The 23,759-nt window shown below is 36.3% G+C and overlaps 1 protein-coding gene across 1 annotated transcript in view; it reads right to left on the minus strand.

Moving 5' to 3' along the window:
* LOC128875020 (uncharacterized) overlaps nt 1-23,759 on the minus strand; it is a 225,830-nt gene that overhangs the window by 63,787 nt on the left and 138,284 nt on the right. Inside the window, exons 5-6 of the mRNA XM_054120303.1 lie at nt 19,644-19,734; nt 2,438-2,515 (exon numbers count right to left, since the gene is read on the minus strand). Coding sequence (XP_053976278.1) covers nt 2,438-2,515; nt 19,644-19,734 — 169 coding nt within the window. The remainder of the gene's footprint in view (nt 1-2,437; nt 2,516-19,643; nt 19,735-23,759) is intronic.

Below are 23,759 nucleotides of genomic sequence, written 5' to 3' on the forward strand. Positions count from 1 at the left end.
TGGAACCGTGTCTCGCGAGTCTGCAGCTACATTCATCGTGTTTCACTGATTTTCCACGAGCAATAAGTAACCTCGTCTCGGGTCTTATCATACTGCGCGCTACGGAGCAGTGTAATACGTTTTTCAACGTGTGGAAGTATCGCGGAGGCAGTTCTACTTGCCAGAAGCTACGAGGGCAAGTTTCAGCAAATAATATCTTTGAATTTGATCAAAATCGAAAACTTAATTTCTCGAGTTAATAAATTAAGTATCCCTCTGTTGCCAAAAGAATCAAAAAATTAATGTTTTTCATTTCGATAAACACTCTTGTGTCCGTTTTTCAACATCATTACCTGTGTCGTCTTTACGATTTGTTTCCTAGAATTTCTTAGAATTGCATGTGCTATGGTTGGGTTATTAATTTGGAAAATATGAAATCTTCAACTGTAGTTAGTAAAGAGAAGTTGAAGCTATTCTTTTAATATTTTTCTTTTTCAGTTTTCTTTATTAGTTTAACATGTCTAGCATTATATGTAAGAAGATTGGCATTCCACAATTATTAATACTACTTGTGTGGATTATATTAGGTGAGAAATAAATTTTCTGCCTTTATATCGAATCATTTATGACTCAAGTTTAAGCAGATATACTTACTCAACATTTTGGTACATTAAAGTATCAACCTTCGAGTCCTCAACCTCTCAATACACATAATCTAAGTCTCAACCCGATGGCTATTACAATGCATCTACACAAACTTCACTAGCCATAAAACTTTGCTTATTATTATACCCCTACACTGATTATAATTACAAAGTACACTTGTAATCTGTTACAGAAGTAACAATAAGCAAAATTTGTTGATTATTGAACTTTGAACACGTAGATAAATACATCCTAATATCCATCAGGTTGAGATGTAGGTTATCTATGGAGTCATTGCAAAGATAGATTCATAGAAATCAAAGTCGAGAACTTGGAAGATTGGTATTTCAATGTAACAAAATGTAAATATCTCTACTGAAATTAGAGTCATACGTGATTGAATATAAAGCTACAGAATTAATTTCCACACCCGACACTTCCACTTCCACGATACTTCCAAGCACGTCTCTAACCACCCCTAAATATTTAAGCCAGCCACACTGCGCGTATGCGCCACGATTTCGTTACCTGTTACCTTTAACGTTATCTGGACACGACGGTACTTGACCTTTTCGGAAAGCGTCGCAGTTGGATATCGTTCTCACGCGAACTTCCAATCGTCGCCGAGCAACCTGTCCCCGCCATCTCGACGGTTTGCAATCGGCGCGGGGCCGCGTTTCAATCGTGTTCCCCGCTGTCACGCGGACGTCCGAAACGGAAAATTGACTATCAAGATTTCTCTAATGAAGTTCGCCGACAGATATTAAAATTCCCGACCCGACGATGCTCCCCTTTTAATTTCAATCTAACGGCGTCGACGTCGCGCGGGAAACCCTTTTTAACGCCGCTCCGGGACAGGTCTGTCGTTTCAGGGAGTCGGACGGCGTCCCAACAACGCCCGACGATTGATTCTCTTGATTATGCGCGCATACTTGCGACGCATCTACGTTCCGAATCTACGTTCTCGATAAATTCTTCATCGACGCGTTTCGCCATGAAAAACGATCGACTTGCGCGACTTTTCGTTCGGCGAAGCAGCTGAATCGAAAGTACTCGATTTAACATTAAACAGTATCCAATTTAAATTAGAATTTGATTTAATATTAAGTAGTATCGAATTTAAATTAGATTTTCATTTAGTTACGAATAGCACCGAGTTTAAATTAGACTATGATTTAATATTAAACAGTATCAAACTTAAATTATGATCTGATTTAACGTTAAATAATATTTAATTCAACTTTGAATTTAATTTAACACTGACATATTAAATTAAATTTTCAGAGTCAGAAGAATTTAACCTAATACCATATACGATGTTACATTTAAATTAGACTTGAATATTAAACGAAATTTTAAAATTCCACTTTTGTAGCCGAATTTAATTTAAACTTAAAATAAAATAAATTTAAACTTAATATTAATATCGAATTAAATTGTGGTTCCAATTTAATACTGAATAATATTAAATTCAGAATATAATTCGATTTGTCATAAAATACAAAAGTAATATTTCAGAATTCCATTTAACATTAAATTCTATTTGAAATGCAATGCTACTATTGATATTACCATTAAATTCTTCTAATTCTTCAAACATTCTTCTCTCTCAAACTATCACGTTTGAAACTCCGAATGGCAAATCGAAGAAGAGTATTGTCTTTGTTGACGATCGTTTTTCACGCAGAAGGTGAATCGGTCGATCAGTCCGTCGACGATTAACCACGACAGATTCTTCTCGATTCGTTTAATAGACGACGCGAAGGATGACGATGATGCCTGAAAGGATAGTGGTTAAAGGACGAATTCTTACCAGCTCCTCGTCGTTCAATGTTGCTCTGGGCACCGCCGATGTTAGACCTCCAGCGTTCCTCTTCGTCACCGCCATTGTCTGGGAAAAGATAGAAATTAATGCTCATCTGATTCGGGAACAATGCCTTCCAGTCTCTCTATTGTGTAGACAGAGATAAAGAGCAGGAAGAGAGAAACTGAAAGGGATGAATGAAGACGAAGAACGTGACTATGACGTGGGGTAAACGAAAAGAAAATAAACCGAAGACGAAAACTCCGAGTAAATGAGAAAACACGAAGTGAGTATCGGAGTGGATTCACGTGATATACAGATCTTTCGAAACATCGAAATTAAACAACGATGGAAGAATGAGAAAATATACACCGTCTTTAACGTGATCGATTTTTATTCAAAGACACAATTAAATTGCAAAATTGTTGGAAAGAAACGTGACTAATCGACAACACGTGACATCAAGAATCACATTTGGCATGCAAGTAACTTTTATAGAGTTTCACTTCTGGGGTCATTTGAGACTCCCTATAAGAAATTTTAATTTTGTCAGGCTTGAATTAAGTAAATTTGTAGTATTTACAGAGGAAGTATAATGTTATTTCTAAATATTGATTTAATTCAACATATGTTTGGTTGTACTAAGTGGATTATAGGAAGATGAGAAAATAAATGAATTATCATTTAATAAGAGCAACTAACTATTCTATTTTAGTATGCATATTTCTTCTAAGTTTTATGAAATAAATCAAGAGTTAATCGAAAGAATACAATCTGATGTTAATTATCTGAAAGTACCTGAGGTCAGTAGAGACCTCAGAAATTCTTCTAAGGTAAACAAACATTATGTTACATTAATCGAATTTTTTTTATTTATATATAAACGTACTTTCATGCCAAATGTATTTGAGATATTCATTTTGTTATTTACAAGTACTATTTACAATCGTGATGAAATGTGATTTATTTACATTGGTTGGTTCTAAAGCCGTGCTTTGAGCATTTTATCGTAAACAAAGAGGAAGCTTCTCGATCTCCGGCGCACTAGAATATTTTTCTAAACTTTTCTAAAATCAGCTACGAAGCGGAGTTATTCTAAGAAAGACGAAAACAAAGTGTAAAATTTATTTCAGTAAGTTATGCTTGCAATTCTGTACAATTCATTAATTCATTATGCGACTAAAATGCAAAATTCTCTAAAAGCGAAAATGATCTCCATTTTAAATATTTTTTGTTTTATGTATTGATCGAAAACCGTAACTTTTAGTAAAATCATCGAACAATTATGGTTTACCATATTTAACGTTATTTAAAATATTACGCGCAGTAGTAAACAAAATTATTTCATGTGAAGTTTGTTTGCTTTTTTCCAAGTAAAAATATTTACAACTGTATCGTTAAGATCGAAGTGTTTTGCTCAAAGACGAACTCGTACTTTCGTTCGAAGACACTTATCCGTGCTAAAAAGGTTTAGATCAGCGTTTTTCAACCCGTATTTTATGGAATACACGTGTCTCTTAAAAAATCGCAATTAATATTTAAATAAATGGAACGAAATAAGCATATTCTGCATGATTGTAATATTATAATTTTTAACGCTATATTTTAAAATGATTTAAATGCACTTCGTGCATTATAATTAAATTTTGAAAGAGGTATAAATTTATTTCGATTTATTTCTTCCATTTTAAGTAGTTTCTCTCTGTAATGAATATATATGGACTCTACGATTTAAATAATTATTAAATGTTTTTCACTTCCAAACTCAAACAGTCACGACAGAATCCAAATGTTTCCTAAATGTACCATTCAACGAAGAGAATGTTTCGATCGAAATGGAGAACGCTGGTCTAAACAGTGAAACGGAATCAGTGGCAACGAGTCGAGTAAATCTGCGTCGTGAGACGCAGACGAAGAGATGGTCGTAGTATGAATGAGACGAAATGAAAGAGCGTGATGGTATAGTGCGAACAATAGGACGAGACGTAATGAAACGAAACTGACGAAGATGTGAACTCATACAAAGACGAAGTCGAATAAATAAAGGGTGTGGTGTAAAGGAAGCGCGAGAAATACAAATTAACGGTGGAATGACGGTGAAAGGCAGAGCGAGATGGAAGTGGTGTATGAATCTCTACAGCGGGAATCTAATTCAATTAGCTTATGGCGCCACGATAGGTGCGCCGCTGTAGGAATTGCGGCTGACTAGATTTTCAATTAAGATATTATGCACGGGGCCCCGTGCTCGGTGCATGCGCTACTGTCTTGTCGCCGTTTCGACAGAGACGCTAATTCCGAGCACTAATTTCGCGCGTCGCCACTCTCGTATTCTCTATCAGCTTTTCTACCCTCTTAAGCGTGCTCGTGGCGTGTTAAGCGTTTTCTGCACGGGGCACCGTGGTCTCCTCAATGTCCAAATCGAACTTTTTCACCACGTTTCGATTTCATTTGAGTCAAAACTCCGATGGAAATTACACCAGAGGAGGAACTCTTGCCACAATCCTGTTCGATAAAATATCAAATTAATCATAGTCGTATATCGCATTTTATTTTCTTTTTCTTCTAACATCCTTCCTTATAAAGCCATTAGTGGAAACATTTGGTTCTCTTTTATTGATTAAAGTCTGCTTCGAATATTAACTCCTTGAGTCGTTTATAAAATCTGCTTCGTTAACCCCTTGTCTTCGAATATTTTCATTCGAGTCAAATTCACATACTTTGTGAATCGTGAAGTAGCATACCTGATGCATGGAATGTCTGACGATCGTCGTTAGATTTTCGATCGCAAATACAAATTAAATTGCAAGGTGTCAATTCGCAAACTTTGACTCAAAAATGAAAAATTGATTTCCCAAGCGAAGCTTTCAGAAATAGTTAAAATTTCGAGGAAGAGTACGCAAAGTGCTTTGTATACGACCATTATTAATCGAATATTTCATTTTATATAAAGAGCATTATAATATTATTTACTGTAACATTCTATCGTCTGGTTTTGGTCTAATTCTTTTCTTCGTCGAAAGAACTTAGACGTACACGCATATCCTCGTTTCTTCCGTCGAGGATATAAAGTGCTTTAGCTGTCCCTTTCTCGCTTCTCCGAACAAAAACACAACGTTTGCAGAAAAAATGATGGAATTAGAGAGAAAGGAAGAGCGCTAGAAGGAGAACAACCGGTGTGTTAATGTAATATATAGCGGTCGTTGGAGCGTCATAGAGATTAATCGCCTATGACTATAATTAACTATGATAATGTACCTACGTACTACGGTATTTCGTCTACTCGTGCATGCTATTATCGTGACAAAACAATTTTACGCGCGGGAACACTTAGAAGATCAAAATGTCAAACGAAACGTCGACGCATCGAGCATCCTCGAGAAAGAACACTTTTTTTTATTACAGCGACATATTATTCATTTTTTAATTGTACAGCGAGGTAAACAATTCGAGGTGTAATAGAAATTCGTAGGTCGAAAATGTAGAATAAAATTTTTACATCGAGAGTTTCGTTTTCAAGAAAATCTACTTTGAAATTTTTTTTTGGAAACAAGGATACTATTTATAGTCCTGTTATGTATCGATGAAGCACTTCACGATGAGGGTAATATTATACCAAACAACAATTTTTATAAGCAGTAGTGCCGGTTTCTTAGCAGTAAGTAGATATAGCAAGTAATGGTCAGACACGTTGGACAAGCTGTGTTCAATTATAGGCGTGCCTGCTTCATGAATTTTTTAACGTGATAGGATATTTTTATCTTTGAAATTTAGAAATTTAGACTCAGAAATATTTTACTCATTTTGAGAATTCATCAGGTATTAGTGTAAAGTAACTTTTATCTAACGTGTCTGACCACTACTCGTATATCTACTTATAATGATCGTAGTTTGACGTGAATATGGTAGTATCTGTTTTAACGAGTTCTAAACCGACCTATAAAATAGTAGGATGGAAGGAAAACAGATATTATCATACTTCTGCCAACGTTCACACTTTTTTCAAGTAGAGATATCCAATAATGATCAAACACATTAGGTAACGTCTCATATTAAAATTCGATTTTCTCTAAAGAAACGCTTCCTATGAAAAATATTTATTTCACACTTGCGACTCATCTTTACACGTAGAATTACCTGCATCTAGGATGACATATCTAGAAAGTCTGGTATCTCGAGGAAACCTGTAGATACGTCGACATTTCTGGCAAAATAGGTTCGTACATAGACTACGGTAAAAAGTGGCAAGCAAAACGTTACATGTCACGAATAAGCATAAATATTATAGAACGCGCGAGCAACGCCTCCATTTGTTTCGTTTTTATCACTTTTAAAGTTAAAGCGTCGAAAGCTCTTTCCTCTCCACTAATTACAGCGATATTTCGTCGCTTATCGCAGTGGTTCTTAAGTACCATGTTGCGGTATATTACACGCCTAGAATTTTTGACAGTAGATTAGAAGAAGCATAATTTAAGAAAGGGTGAAATTCTCTAATAATAATTCTAGAATAAAAATTTAACATCGAGAGTTTCGTGAATTTTAAATGTATTACAGGAGTAGCGACTGTAAGAGCATGTTACATTAAAAAATACAAGTTTTATAAATTCTTCAAAACAAATCAGAGAGCTATGCTTCTAATGTATATGAATAAATTCAATGATTCGTTTCTTGTTTTTGGAATTGATCAAATGAAATAGGTTACGGAATAAAAATTTTGACACACGGCTCAGGTAAAATAGAAAATATTTTAGTGACTTATTTCATTCGATATTTCAGGGAACGAATTACTGAATAAATTTATATATATTTGAGGCACGGTTGTGCTCACAGAATTTTTTAGAAAAATTCTTAATATGTGCACGTGTACTGTAAGGAGTTCGTAGTCATTCATCGATATTAATTTAAAATTATTATCAGAAGCACCCGCAATTAAAAACAGTGACCAGGTATTTTTTTTTCATCTCCTGCCTTGATTCTAAAGATGTTAAAAATCTTCTTCCAAGCTCTGAGCACGTCAAGGTTAAGAACCACTGGTCCGCCGGGACGAGGTTAGACCAGAGCATAATGTTCACAGAGATAATTACCCCGCGACACGCGAAACGAGCACAGGCGGGTAATATCGCTCTAATCCTTCGACTAGAAATTCTCCCTTACGTCGCGACGAATTACGCGCGAACAATAAAGCCGACTTATCATGCCCGCCTGGAAACGAGCTTGGTTGGCGTTGCTCGCGCGAACGGTGTGCGTAACCAAAGGACTCGGGGGATCGTCAGAAAGGAACCAAAATAGATGAACAACGAAAGGTTCTATTTTTATTTCTATTTCTTTCTTTTTTTTTTTTTGCGTGAAAACGTCGAGCCAGGTGCGAAAGAAAGTCGAGAGAAACGAAAGGTGTGCGCACGCACGAGCGTGTAAACGTGAGAGTAACCGAGAGTAGAACAGATCCGAAGCATGCACTACGTTACGGGCAAAACAAGCCTTTTATTCAACTTCGTTAAGGAGGCGTTTAATTAGTACCTTCAAGACCTGGAGGTAGAATTTTTGAGAGGTTTTTTTCAGTGAGTGGTTTTGTTTTTTTCAGGTGTTCAGGTGGATACAACAACGGGCGCCACAGAGAACAAACAAAGAAAATGGCAATATATGCCGGTTAGTACGTGTATCGCTTGCATCGTTTTCTAATATTCTTTTCTTTTCTTTTCTTTTTTTTTTCAATGCTTCGTATGTTACGGATGACAGACACATTAAGAGATTAGAGGCACGGGAGGCACAGTGAATCGGGATCGACTCGACGTGGAATAATCTTCCAGATTGTGTTTCTCATCGCGAAAACATCGATCTATTGAGCAAACTACAGCCTTTGAGCGAGTAGAATTGCATGCGACTCCAATTTCTGTCTTTCGTTAAAGATATACTTGATTACTAAATTTATACATCGTATTATAGATTTTATTTAAATTTTCTATACATTGCTATTCATTATTCTATATATTTTTGATGATGCAACAGATTTTTGAGTCATAGAAGATTATTCCTCGTCGGCGATCTTGAAAGCCTGAAATCTTTGGAGCCTGGAGGCACAATTCACGTTTTCCAAATGTTTCTAATTATTTTCGCGTATTTCAGAAAACTCGTTACAGAATTGAGGTGATTGTTAAACGGAAACGAAATTGACCAATTGCCACCAGATCCAGCGACTCTCGAGGCTTTCCATCGAGGGTCCGGGCTCTCGTTTCCGGTTCGATTCGGCAGGACGATGCACCTCACGAACGCGGTGGTGTCAAGGGCCAAGGTAACGGTACACAACAATCAAGAGAAAAATTGTCGACATCGAACATACAAGGTTACAGACACGGGTCGATTTCTAAATGGTTGAGCATCGAGGGATTCGAGGAGGACAGCTCCTATTGCTCTCGACAGGAGAAAGAAATATCAGTCCTGGAAGGCTTTGCAACTCGATCTGAAATTGCGGTAGCGTATACTTATGGATGACGAAACCAGACAACATTGATCTTAAAGCCTGAGAACTTTACCACTTTCAGTTCTCGGCTTTTCTCGACGATATTATCTTCTTTCAAACTGCTTTTTACTTCTCCACTTTTCTCTTCAACGTGTAGATTAAGTCATGCACTTTTGTCTGATAATATCTCTCGCGTGGTTGATAACAAGAAGAAATTATAGAGGAACAAGTTAAACAGTCTTATAACGTGTAACTTCCTACGATACTAAGTTTCAATTTTTGAAGATAAAGAAAATTAGATAAATGCCTCTGTGAATAATAAACTTCAATCTCAAGTGCCTGCTTATTCACTTCTTGTCGACCATTCTGTTTAAAAGAAAGTATATAATTTTCAACATTTAGAAACGAATCTCGAAAGCTCTGTTCGATAGATTGTTGTATCTTGACAACCAGGTGAAACGAGTATAAAGCTTATAAAAATTTGGTAAAGTTCATACAAAAATATTTTTATCTTCCGTCTGAATAATACTATTAGTTAAAAAAAAACATCGAGATCGTTCCTTACTTTATAGACTCTGAAAAAAATTCTTGAAGCTTAATTTCATGATCGTCGCACTAGAAGGAACCCTTAAAAAGCATACTAAATTTCTCTTGCAAGAAAAGAAGTATGCGAATCTACACCGCTAGCATTTTCCTTACACGCGGACTGATTTTTCCAGCTCCCTATTTTACTCGCGTGTCAGTGAACCGGACCTCGTGAATATTCTACGGTCATTCGCGCTTCCTTCGTGAAAATTACTTCATCCTCCTCGAATCCCGCGTCAGAGGGGAACCTACGTTATTTCATGGATGTCCGCCCGTATCGGTTGGACTAGATTTCACACAGAACACATATGCGATGGGTCGAGCGAAAATCGATATTTTCTCTTGGGCGAGACTTCGTTTGACGACGAAGAATCCTTTTGCCCGCGCGGTTTCCTGAAACTTTCTGTTTGGACGAACACGATCCAGCGTCGTAAGTTCAAGCAAAAGAATTTTAGAGGTCAGAACTTTTCTCCGGGAGTAAGTTTGGAGACCCGTTTACAGAACTGTGTTTGAAGTTTTAGATAGTTTCCAACTTCGTTGCAGGATTTATTTACAGTAGCGACGGGATCTTTGCGCGCGTGTACGTGTGTGAGATTTTGAATAGTAGATTCAGTTGTGGTAAAAATTATTTAGAATTCACAAGAAAAGATAGTGTTTTAAGTAATGAGGTATTTGGACTGCCACGTGATATTAAATGGAAAAATTGTTTTTTTTTTAAAGTGGTCCATTTAATGTGAGAAACAAGTAAATTATTTAAAATTGATTTCTCATTTACATTAATTGTTCTTAGTAAAGCAATAGATAGTGTTTTGTAAGACAGTTATTTTTATATAAAATAAGGTATCTAGTCATTTATCTAGCAATCAAATAACGAAATAATGCAGAAAGACGTTTCTAGGTTACTTTGAACAAACTTATTTTTTAAAAATCTTTGAGTAAACATTTCTTTTCTCTCATCGTAGCAAGGTAGCGTCGTAAAAGGTAATCTTGTCCTTGAAATAGTATCTTTTGCACGAAGTTGCATGGTGCATAAAATCGAATATGGAGATACGAGAATAATTTTTTACAAGGTTACTTTGTTCTCTGGTACAGATTTCAAGATTTCTTAAGATATTCATAGCTTCATGGAAACTTTCTTATAAATAGAACTGTGTACTTCTTTTTACGTTCATGAGAAATGTCAAGATTGGCTCAAGATTTTCGGTCAAATATAGCTTTCATCAACGTAACATAAAATTCAAACGCGTCAGCTGTATCGACTCAATAATTGTGAATTAAGAGCACATAACGATCACTTTGACGCTTCAATATTGCATTATCGCTAAAGTTGAGTGACTAAAACGTTTCTTGAGATACTATGAGACTTGAAATGTGATGACGAGGACGTAATATTCTAATTCATAATTCTTCGGTGTCCATAGAAATAAAGTCTGAAGTTTTCAAAATGTTCCTGCTTTCATATTTGTCGTGTTTGAATATGTTATTGTTTAATTTTGAGGTTTGTATTTCAGCATGAAATTTCCACCACGGTACACGAGTGATGACCGAGTCAATCTCAATTTTCTCTTCCGTCGGTTCACTAAAACCCCGTACAAAGAAAGCATGCTGTCCGCAAATAACGGTGGAGCGAGTGTTTCTTTTTAACCCCACCGTCACGATCGGGGTGTACTCAAGAGTTTCGTTTTAAGTCGTTATGCGAGCACGCGAGCTTCGATGCCGCAAGGGCGCGCGTGACGTAAGCAGGCCCCATTTTGAAATACGACGTCGTCTCGAGCACGCCGGTAATTGCTGTTACATGCTACGCCGCGTGTCCGACAGAAAATCTTGTTGAAGCTTTCCGCAGTGGGTTCGCCTTCCGCCACAATTAAGACGGTTTTTAGGCCACTGAATCGTTGTAAGAGAACTCTGCCAGCGAAAAAGTTGCCTTCCACAAGGAAATGAGAAATTATTCTGTCGATGAATCCATAAATGCCCTGATCGAGTCAATACGCGAATGAAAATTATTTGCTTCTTCTTTAATCGGTGATTTTGATTTTTTTCGGGAGCATAGGGCGATTTTACGCGTAAAAATAAATCGAAAATGTGGAGTAACATCATTTTATACGAGGCTTCGTTTTCGTGGAAATCGGTTTGAAAGTTTGTTTGGTGCACTGCGTAGTTTAATAACTTTTCGGTAATGTGTATGTGTGTGTGACTAGTATTGATTACTTCTACTTGAGTTGGTTTTAGTTGAAACAGAAAATATCGTATCGCTTAGAAGTACTAAATCAAGTAGAAGTAGTGTGTAATAGTCAGACACGCTATAAATTGTATTCGATAACGCAAGTACTCCAAACATTTCTAAAACTGATTTTCTCGAAAAAGAAGTCTCAAATGTTATTCCACATTACTGAATTTTTTGATGAAGTTTGTTCAAGTTTGTAATTTTGATTTCATATAACTTTATATTCCATATCCATAATCGAATTAATTTCAATTTTACAGTTTATGAATTCTCAATATTCAATTGGGAATTAACCTTATCAGTTATTTCCATTTATATTCCCGTTCATTTTATTATTTTATTTCGTGTTATTCGAATACGGTTATTCATATCTGTGTCAATAATTTCATTGCTTCTCCATATTTTCAATATCTTCCATTAGACCGTTAAAAAAAAAAGAACGTGACTTTATTCCGTTATTCGATAAATTGTTGTTTCGAAAAATACAAAATATATTTGATACTGCAAAACATTCATTCCTGGCAGCAATATCTTCTATTGGAAAAAATATAATAAAAACTATTTATTCATATAAAGTGCTACCTCCGATTCAATGTTAAGTAACCCAATGCAGATTTATTAAAAAAAGAAAAAAAGAAACAGTGCTGGGTTACAGAAATTTAGTACTCAACTCATCGTTTCATTTATGCTTCAGTTATTCAGAGTACTTGGTTGGTCTATATCTTATTCAGTCTATATATCGTTTTCCAGTTTATTAGTTACTGAATTACACCATATGTAAAAAAAATTATAAGTTAATTTAAATTCCCTTTGTGAATTCACACTCTCTGAAAATGTATTCGCGTAGTAGCTGATTGGTGGTCTTTGTTCCGAATATTATTCAAGCGTCAAACAAACGTCCGGAAGGGTTCGACGTTCCTCCCTATCCGAATTTCAAATCGTGGCTTTTCCACAATTTTCGGTCGACCCATCGAAAACGTAAGGGCGGTGGGGGGTTGGGGGTGTGCGGCGGTACTCTTCGTTAAATGAACTTCGAATTGCGAAACTTCCAACCGCGTTTGTGATTTCTGCGGGAATTAGTGGTGTACGACGAGGTTCGGCGTAATTCCTGGGAAATATCGTGATTGGCGCGTAGTGATTCGAAAATGGAACGACGACACATAATATTTTCACAGAACGAAACCACAAAATTCGATACGATGGAATAAACGAGATCGAAAATCACAGAAATTTGTGTCGATATAAAAACATCAAATAACGTTTTATTCGTTACTTGTTGAATGAAAGTCAGAATTTGAATTATAGAATTAAACTATATTCGAACTGTAATACCATTATATTGTATTTTTTATTTTAGATTACGAATATTATGCACTTATTGCACATGCTAATATGGGAAACATGTTTCAATTTGTATGCAGGTGTAACATATGCTAATATAGGGAACCTATTGCATTTTGCATGCATTCGTGGCATATGTTAATATGAGTTACATATATTCCGCATGTATATCCAAACATGTTAAAAATATATATGTTATTTTTCACGATGTAATCCGATCATGTATAGTACAATGTTTCATGAAATTATACATTCCGATTACAATTATTAGATAATTTTCATATTTACCTGCACACCATAAATGCATAACATTATATCTATATATTATCTTCAACGATTAATTTATATTTTGTTGACTGTATTTGCGCGAGTATTCGATCGAATTAACGTCTGAATCAATCACAATTTTGTTTTTCTGATCCTTAACCTTTATTTCGATAAAATTTTGCTTATTCTCGTCGAGGGCTATACTCTCTTTCATTTTCATTAGCGACTTTGTGCAAATGTAAATTGTACGCACGCGTGGCATTTAATGACGGCGTTACTGTGGACTCTTGTGACGTTATTTGCATCACAATGGCGATGGTAATCTGGAAACGGTGTTTTCCACTCGGTAGATGTAGCGGGCTATAAAAATACACAGCTATCTGATTCATCGGGCAAAACAGTTAAGCCAAGTTAGATCCGTGAAACAACCAACGCTCGAGGAAAGATTAATGAAATGATACTCTTTTTCACGACTGTTTTCTTAGAAACGCTGAAGTAAGGATTTAACCACGCGTAGTAAATTCTTTTGTACTGTGAAATTAGTTCTTCGCAATATATATATATATATTTGTTAGGCTGCCATAGGTTGCGAATCCAGTAAAGTAATTCATCAAATACGTACGAAATATCGAGTTCGGATCTTTTTCTTGATAAAATGATAAATAACTTTCTGGAAATGTATTCTATGAATTTTGAAAATGACTTCTTACGAGCTTATTCTATTAATTGTTCAAGTAACTTCCCGGAGATTGAATCTATGAATTTTTTAAATAACTTCCTACAAGTTTATTCTATGAATTTTGTATGTTACTTTCTGGAAATCGATATTATGAATTTTTTAAACAACTTTCTACAAATTGTTTTCGTGAATTCATTGATTGAATTATTTACTGGATTATTTTTTCTATAAATTCTTTATATTATTTTCTGGAATATTGTTCTACTATTGTTCTGGAATTCTTTCATAAAATAAATTCTTCAAGTTCCTCGAATTACCATCGCCTTTGATGGCGCTTTGATGATGTTTTTCCAAATTAAATTACTATTGATTTGAAATATTGACTCGAACTGCAAACGTTTCAGACGTACGTCTTAGATTCGGCGATCAAAGAGTTGAAAATAGAAAAAGGACAATTTTCAAAGTTTATAAAGAAGCATTTGCATAACGCAGCTTTGTGTCGTCAATCCAAATTGAATCACGCGACGCATTTCTGGTCCATCGGACGGTGATGAAATTTTCGACACGCGAACCTTTGATCGAAAATTTTGTAACGTCGAACGAGCGTACTCTGCAAAGCACAAGTGAACGGAGTATACAAACAGCGGATCGTCAGTAAACGATTTGACATAATATTTGCGCCGTTGGAATTGATTACGATAAATATCTGCTCATTTTATGACGAGCGTATCAAATTTAAGTAGCGTTTATTGGACTAATCCAAGCAAAATTTAAAATTGACTGTTTGAATATATTTTTGAATCCTCTTTGATACGTCCACGCAGAGTAAATCTGAGTTCGTAATTCAAAATGATTCTAATAATTTATTGCTCCATTTGGTAGTACTAGTAAAGTGTGCAATTGAAATAGTTTTATTGGACAACCTAAAGCAAAATTTAAAATTAAGTTTACAAGTGTCTTTCAATTATTACTTATTGTTTCGGTCCGCTTACTAGCAGAAATATTTATAAAATTTTACTTTAAATCCATACATTAATACTCTAAGCCTGAAGTTAAACAACACGTCTACTGAATTTAACTTTAAATTTCAGTTCTACATTATTCTTTGTGTTTACTATGTTCTCAGTAACGATTATGTTATATGTGTCTAGGACGTTCTTTATATTTTGTCCTGCTTTCTGAATTCTTCGTTCTAGATTAGTTGACCAACACGTGTCTGAATATAGTATTGTACAGTAGGGGCAAGATGTACTTCTTTTGCATTATGTACTTCTTTTGCATTATGAAACGGGATAACAAATTATATTCGTGATACTGTTTTAGTTGAAAATATGTTTCGTGAACATGATTTAGAAAGTGTAGATCGAAAAGAATATAAAAAGCTGATTTTAAATTATGCTTAGGATAGTCTAAAAAATATTACCGTCATCTATTACCGTTTTCAGATTACAATACACATTAATGTTAAAAATGGTCTGCGAGCACAGTAGCCAGATAAGAAAATCGAAACTGTTGGTAGCGCGCTTTCGAAATACGATTCGAGGGCGAACCGCTTTTCTTATTCTTGTTTCGGATTAGGTAACGAGCAACTTATCGTCAAATCGTTCGCAACGCCCCTGTGGAAGAATATTGGGTTACCGAAAAAACGACGCAACACTGAAACCCACTACACGCAACCAGGTTGCACGACGAAGTGGTCGCCGTTTGATATTCGAACCACCCTCGAGGGACGTCTGTTCGCGATTATTTCGCAAAAACAGAACCCTTAACTCTCTGTTGTATGAGCTCAATTAGGAAACCAAATAAAAACAATTTTATAGTGTGCAATAATTTTTCAGTGTGTAAATTTGTACGTTTGCTAAACTTCGTCAATTTTTCTGTATTGAAATATTGAAGATTGCTACAGAAAATTGATTAAAAAATTTTCTTCATGATTAATTTATATTTGTGACATTGGACGACTACCATTTCTTTTTGGCACGAGATTCGTTTCCATCCTGATTTATAATTTATATCACCAGATGGCTATTTCCTCTTGAATACATCTCGGATTATAATATGTATGTACACATTAAAAATTATTAATATTCCCAGAAAAGAGTAATAATCGTACAAATTTATCCAACATATTTCCCATCGATTTCATGAAAGGGCCTGTGATTGTCTCGATTGAAATATTGAAAAAGTGATTTTTCTATTGAAGGATAACGCGAAGCTCATGCAATAGAGGGTTAATCCGCTTCGCCTCTCGAAGGCAACGCGGAACAGGCGCAACAGATATCGATCTCGCGACAGAACAGCCACGTTCGACGTTGTCGTCATGCGGGGATCGAGCTTAGAACAAGGAGGCGGGACACGTTCCAAGGAACTCGTCGTTCGTCGTAAAATCCCCGACGGGGACACGTGGGGTTGCGACAGGACTCGTCGACGGAGTAACGAAGTACCATCGTAGGGACGACGCAAGCCACGGGCCGATCCGCGAGATCGACGCGCAAACGTGGGATTTGCACAGAGCAGCAAATTCATCATTTTTTTTCTTCGCGGCCAGGACACATACAGTGTTGCACATTTTAGGAAATTGGAAGTGGAACAGCACACGTCGACAGGACGGTTAAGAAGCACTGGTCACACGAAGCTCTGGTCGACGTCGGTCATGGTCGTCGAATTCGAATTTTAACCCTTTAACTTGTAACAACGCGCGAGACTCGTGATACAGCGTTCGAGTCGAACATGAAAAGCGGGAGTCAGGCACGTCTCGTGAAAGTACGCAAGGAGCTTTATACCTGATTATGGCACGTATGATCCTACAGTAAATCGTAGGTCAAAGGGTTAATTGGACGGATCACTTTGAAAATGAACTAATTACAACGCTAGAAATGTGCGTTGGTCTATTGTAAATATTTTAGATGATGTGGTATTCTTTATAATTGTCTGTAAACAGATTGCCTACCATCACATTAGATAATAATATGCATTGGTTTCATCTGGATATTTCAAATAATGCATTATCCGTGAAGAGATTACCTGAAACCGATCAGAATATCAAAAGACACTTCGAAAAGTTTGAAAATGACCACTTTTGATATTTGCAAACGATAATCATTGTCCCTTGATATTTCTTATGTACAGGTACATATTACGTAAAAATTAATCTTCTCCAGCGATTATTCTAAAAAATGGTAATTTTCAACAATCATCGTGCTTTTCCAAGCGTTTGATCGTCTGATTCCAACTCGCAGCCGATGGTTGCGTTACGAGAATCTCGACGAAGCTGAAGCGAAGCTCGAAGAGACGATTCAATTAGACTGCAGAGAATATTAACGGCAGTAAAACGAAACGGAAGAAATAAGAGGCTGCTGCCCCGGTTAAACGTGAACTCGAAACGGTTCTGATTTACATCCAACGCTGACGCTCGAATTTGTCGGAAAATAGATCAGGAGTTGAACGGATAATTGAAATTTAATTAATTTTCGCCACGGAAAAATATTTCTTCGAATGAAAACATCGTGCGACGCTCAGTACTGATTTCATTTTCTTTCGTATCCCCTAAGAGAACTGAAGAGTCCTTCAATTCGCAATGTTGCTCCCCTTCGTTATTTCAGGAGATGGGATGCAACACGGCGTCAAATTAATTTTGTATTATTTCGTTTCAGGGGATATAATTTGATTTTGGAATACCTTGCACTTTGACGACAGGTTTCACGTAATCGTGAGTTTACTCTTTCGGAAGCTCTGTCCAGTCATCTTCTGTCATCTTTGTTTAGGTTCAAGTTTGATATTTTATGATTTAGTATTAATAAATTTACAGAGACAAAATGTTTCGCATCACTGTGTAACCAATATTAATTTAATATTTACATGAGAATAACGTTTCCACATCCATTAGTTTCTGTTGAACTAGCCTTAGAAGGTTCTCTCTTACCAATAATATACCGAAGTTACTGAATCTCTTATGTTTATCAACAAAGCTTCCGGGTGAATAATTACTACCCGTGGAAATATTATTTCACCTAGTATATTGAATTAGTATTAGTTAGAAGGTACTGCCAGTTCATTTTGGTTCTGCATATTTGTTGCCATTGAAACTTCTGTATGATATGCAATTATACATAGTGAAAAGTAATTATTAAAAAAGGATATCCACTCGACGAAACTGAAACTAATTGAATGTAGAATTGGTGAAGTTTCCTTTGGTTTCTATAATAAATGTGTGACTCAGATTCTGGTTTCACTTTCCGAAAGTTACACGTTACTTCGCGAGACGATAAAGCCCGAGTTCTTAATGGGAAAACTTTATTCACGAAGTTCCTTGTCGTCGATTTCTGGTCTTGGAACGACTCGAACGAACTGTCCGGGCATTAACGAGAATTTCGAGGACAAACTAACCCCCCAGGGGGGGGAGGGGGACAGTTAAAAATCGAACAACAGGTGCACTCGAGCCGGCGCCTTGAAGTATGTCAGAGGCTTGATTAATTCAAACGCGTATGGAAATCAGGGTGTGCTATGCCAGGACACTTTAACCGCGGTCTTTTCCGTAAAACGTTACCGCGAGAAATCGCAAGCAGGGACCTATGAAATTATTTCCTCGACACGTAATGCCGCTGTTCGCGATCGATACCAAGGAACCTCGAGCCGTAACTCGTTTCAGCGTAACTAGCCACGTAGAAAATGTCCATTCAAGCACGCCTGGTTGGCACTGGTGACCAGTTGCTTCGACGATTTTCTCCACGCGTTGGCTTCGAACCAATTTTCGTCGTTGTTGCTCTTATTAACCACTGACAACCGTTTTTTTAAAATCTCGGCACAGAAATTCCCAAAGGATTTATTTCAACACAGAAGACAACAATAATTTATCGAGTATTATCTGTTAAATATATTCTTCTGGAATGTCCAATTGGTGCAAATATCAAAACCCAAGGAAAACTTCTTGTTGATATTAAGCAATGGTTAAATGGAAAAAATATATAAAACGGAATAATAACTTTTCTTGAAAACATCAAAATAATCGAAGATGTTTAGGATGTAAACTAAGCAATGCATGTTAAATACCATGTAATAAGACACAAATTGTAATAATGTGTCGTAATGTGGTCACTAAAAAATAATAATGTATGTAAACACGTTTAAAACATATTTTCCGTCTTTAGTCTTTCACGTGCAAATAATTCAATTCTCTAATTCCATTATTTGAAAAGAAGAAAAAGAAATCAGGACATTTACGTCGCACGATTATCTTCAACGCAGGTAAAGACTACAGGTGAAAAGAGAGTAAAAAGAGTCTAACGCGAGAATTTGATGGCGAGCAGTCTTGCAGCGACTAATTAAAGAGCGTCAGCCGGTTAATTAACGCGACAGAGGAGTTTGCCTCGCGTAGGAAAAATACGCGTGGAATTACGACGACGACCACGACCAAGACGACGACAACGACAACGACAATGATGACGTCGATGACGACAGTGAACGTGGAGGACGACGACGATCAACCAGGAGAACGGTACACGTCGTTCGAGATTATTAATTTTCGCGAGTGTGTAGGTGGTTCACAGACGATGCGCATACGTATACACACCTCTGTGTCGCTTATACTTGTTATATATATATACACACATCTGTAAATACGAGAACGGTGTTGTTTAGCAGAGTCAATGGATAATTGATTACGTACCAGCTCGGAGACCATTGGCACCGATTTTCGGCGCGGCCGAATGTCCGGCATGCTGTCGATGTAGCTGTAGAAAGGATTGTCTCCAGGATGCCTGAAAGTTAACACAGTTGAAGGATTAGTTTCTTTGAAAGGTCACTCGTGCACTGCTTTGGCAGCAAGAGCGTTAGAATAGGAAAGTTTCGTCACCGAAGGTGAATTTTATTTACTTTCAGTTAGATTGATTAGCGATCCTCTTTGGAATAAAATAATAAACAAATATTTCGTTAATCCATGCCAGCAAAATTTTCAGCTCGTATATTTTTACGTTGCAAAAAATACTTACTTCTTAGCGAGTTAGTCGGATTATAAAAAGAGGTACAAAATATTCCATGGAACGTTTTTCACACAAATTCTGAAATACCTGTTCCACAGAAACGAGATTTAAAAAAAGTTCACGATGGAAAAAGTTTGTCAGGGAAATAACACCGGAACAAATTCTTTTGAACAATAAATGTAAGTTGTAAAAGAAAATTTCTAAAAAACGGTAGCAATTCAGAAAAGTTGAACAAATGTTTTAAATACAAGTTAGCTATCTCATTAAACTTTCGTTGATATTCTTTTTTCTCCTGTTCCTTTCCATCATAGTAACTTTTGGCGAACATAATTATGCTTTCTTTTTACTTAAACTTCAACCAAGTTGAAGGTACGATATTATTATTTGTCGACGAACGTGGTTGTGCATGGTTAGAAATTGATTGCTGTTGGGAAACCTGCACGTTACGTAATCGAAGTAATTTAGTAATCAAGCTTGTAGAAAGTTCGAACCTCTAATCATCGGCTCGTTCTAGAATTTATGGGGACTTCGATAGTACAGCGATCGCGTGTCAAGGGGTATCAGATCGTAATAAATCTTTTTCGAGTTAAATCCGAGCTCGAATCGATATTAGATCGAAAGTAATCGAACTTTCAAATGAAATTGGAAGCTACCGCTTCGGAGAAGATCTTGTCGTCCTAGTTAGTCGATCAGGAATTTAAAAGAATCCTATCTCGCTCGCTTATCCTATCCTCTATTCTAATTACCGTCGTAAAGTACTTTCTGATTCCTTCTTAGCTTTAGATCGAATTTAGTCGAAACTTCCGTGACACGAAACTTGCCAGATTAGTTGGATTTTCCGAAAGTGATAAAAGCCCGATTTTCTAAAATAATTGCATTAGTATTTGTCACGGACTTCTGTGTTTCTAAACAATTTATATGTTTGGATGGCTGGAACTTTCAAATAAATTACTGAATCCATATTATTTGCCATAATAAAAATCTTCATCTCGACGTAAGAAAACTTGAGCTTGTCAAGAAGTATGCTTTCGAGCAGCTTTCAACAAAAACAACTCGAATATGTCGTATTTTTTACCGGAATTTAAATTACGCGTTCTTAGGATTCGTGATAAAAGACAAAATTAATATAATATAAAATTGGAGCACCGCAAACTTGAGACTTCGCCCTCGAAGAAATGTGAAAGTTCACGTTTCAATGGCTCCCTGACCAAGATTTATGGTTTCCGTGAAAGATGGCCTAATTCTACCCCGAGTTTACGTTTAATTACACAAACGTGGTTCGCGGATCTCTGATTGAATGTCAGCCGAGCAAAAGTTCACCGAGTGTGGTGTAATGTAATCCATCACTGAGAGATGCTTCGTTCCATTATCATCTATCTCTCTTTTTTCTTATCAATTAATTTGCTCGAATAGAAGCGACACGCGGACTCACTTCAACGGACTATTATTGACGCGTGTTTCTAAAGGTTCCCCAAACACTTGTTATCTCTTTTTAATTATTTGTGAATTTTTCTACATTTTCTTTGTAACTGATTTTATTACGTAATTTTACGTTCAATGCCACCTTTTAAATGTTTGCTTACTTTTAATTGGCATGATAGAGGAATCGATTAATCACTTGAACGTGCGATCAGTAATTCCACGTAGTCGTAACGGGATCGACTAAACGTTGGACAAAGAAACGATCGACTTTTACGACAAGGGAATTATACGAATGGTTCTTAGCTTTCAGCCTGATGAACCTAGCCGTGAAAGGGCTGGCGAGATCGGTCGATCTAACGACATGTTACGTGGAAGAAAATGGTACTCCAGTTCAGGTATTTTTTACTCTTTTATCGAACACCTTTGGTTTTCGCGTCGCGGTCTTCGAATCAGAAAGAAGTGACGAAGGATTCCGTTTTTGTGGTTTCTGATACACGAGAGACAGAATTGGAGAAAAAGAATCGAACGAGCGAGATTATCGACTACGTGGGAAGTGCGAGATTCAACTTGGAACAATTAAGAGGCACTTTCAACGTTGGCCCTCTTTAATCTCTCTCAACTTGGCAACGCCATGGGTTTTTGTGTCAACTACTGTAGAAATACGAAATCTCTTCGAGAGAGTTAACTTGAAATTGAAGGAAAATTGGCGTCGTTACTGATAGAAACTGTGAAGTGATTCTCCTATTGGTGGTGTGATTCGAATCTAAATAAGTGTAGAGTGAATTTTTTATTGCGTAAAACATAAAAGATTTCGTTCTGTTATAACTCTAAAGTGTAGAGAAAATCGAAGTCACGAATTCTATATCGTTTTTTAAGATTTAGAATAAATATTTAATTCTATTGAATTTGAAATCATGTTGACATTAGGATATCACAGTAGGTATACTCAAACTTGCCCACGAATAACACAAGAAATAAATATGCAATCACATTTCGTCATAACAAGATCGAAAAAAAGCAAAGCAAACGCAAAGGTAAAATTACAAATTTAACTAGGAAAAACAGAAAATACGAATTTTTTGGTCATTAAAAACGACGTATTCTACGCTTTCGAAAGCTTCACCAGTGACCCTTCTGGTTTTGCGAAACGACTCATACATAGGACCGCAACATGATTGTTAAGGTTTACGTAAATTAAAGGTTGTTATACATTTTGTATCTTTGGCAAATTATTTCTGCGAACACGTAATCCCAAAAGCTTAACCATTGACACAACGAATGTATTTATTATTAAAAGCAACAGACAACAGGGTTGAAAAGACAGCCCCTGGGTGACTCTACTAAAGCGAGGAACAGGTAAAGAGCCGTCATTCATGCGGCTAATCCCCATTCGAATCCTGTCAGGCCAGCCCTCGATGACGAGATTTTGCACTACTTTCGAGCACGTTAATAGAAATTTTCCACGTCAGATTTTATTGACTCGGTGAAAAATGAACCCAGAGGACTTTCATCCTACTCGCGAATCCTCTGAAGAGAACTGTTTCGTGAAATTAAATTTTCTTTATCAAATTTCCCGCTTCTCGGCCACGAGAGGGAGGAAAAAGGATTTCGAGACTTTTCTCTTCGATGACGGTTTCGTTTCAGAGTAAACTTTCAGCTCACGTTGCAGGAGAGATAAAGTATTCATAGTTGAAACGGCAGAAATATTTTCTCCACCTTCGTGTATATTTTTGTATGTTTACACTGTCGTGGTCCCAGATACATTCGTGATTCTGAGCGAACGTATACTTGGAAAAGGATTCGAAATAAAATTTCAAAGTGTTCAAGAATTTATCTTTGTTGTATCTTTGTGGGTCATGGTAGAATCTTTTATGCTTCATAGAATTTTAAGCGGTAAATGTAATCCTTACGAATGAACATACTTATGCAAGTTAATACGTAACGAGATTGTAAAAAATAGTTACTTGCGTATACACACTAGACAAAGTATTTCAAGAAAACATTTTTCATCGTTTCCTTATACACTTTTAATTTGCATTCAAATTCCAATTGCTATACTAAAAACTTAATAGATATTTCCTTAGCTAGTCATAGAGACACACAAAAATGTTTCTCAAGTCTTCTCAAATAATGAGATTATGTTAATATTTAGTACATGTATTTGTCATATTAGCTTGTATAATAAATTAATTAAATACACAGTCTGGTAATAACAAAATAGCCTCACAGGACCAATTACTTATGGCCATAGAAATCAAAAAGTCCTTTACCATTTTTCAATCCGAGCATTCGTTACCGAGATAGAAGGGATTAAAGTTTAGCATTGGAACTCTCGATGCCCAATATCCCCTTAATTTTACTATATAGAGTAATAATAAAAA

This window comes from Hylaeus volcanicus, chromosome 4 (genome assembly GCF_026283585.1).
Source record: "Hylaeus volcanicus isolate JK05 chromosome 4, UHH_iyHylVolc1.0_haploid, whole genome shotgun sequence".
Classification (NCBI taxonomy): Eukaryota; Metazoa; Arthropoda; class Insecta; order Hymenoptera; family Colletidae; genus Hylaeus; species Hylaeus volcanicus.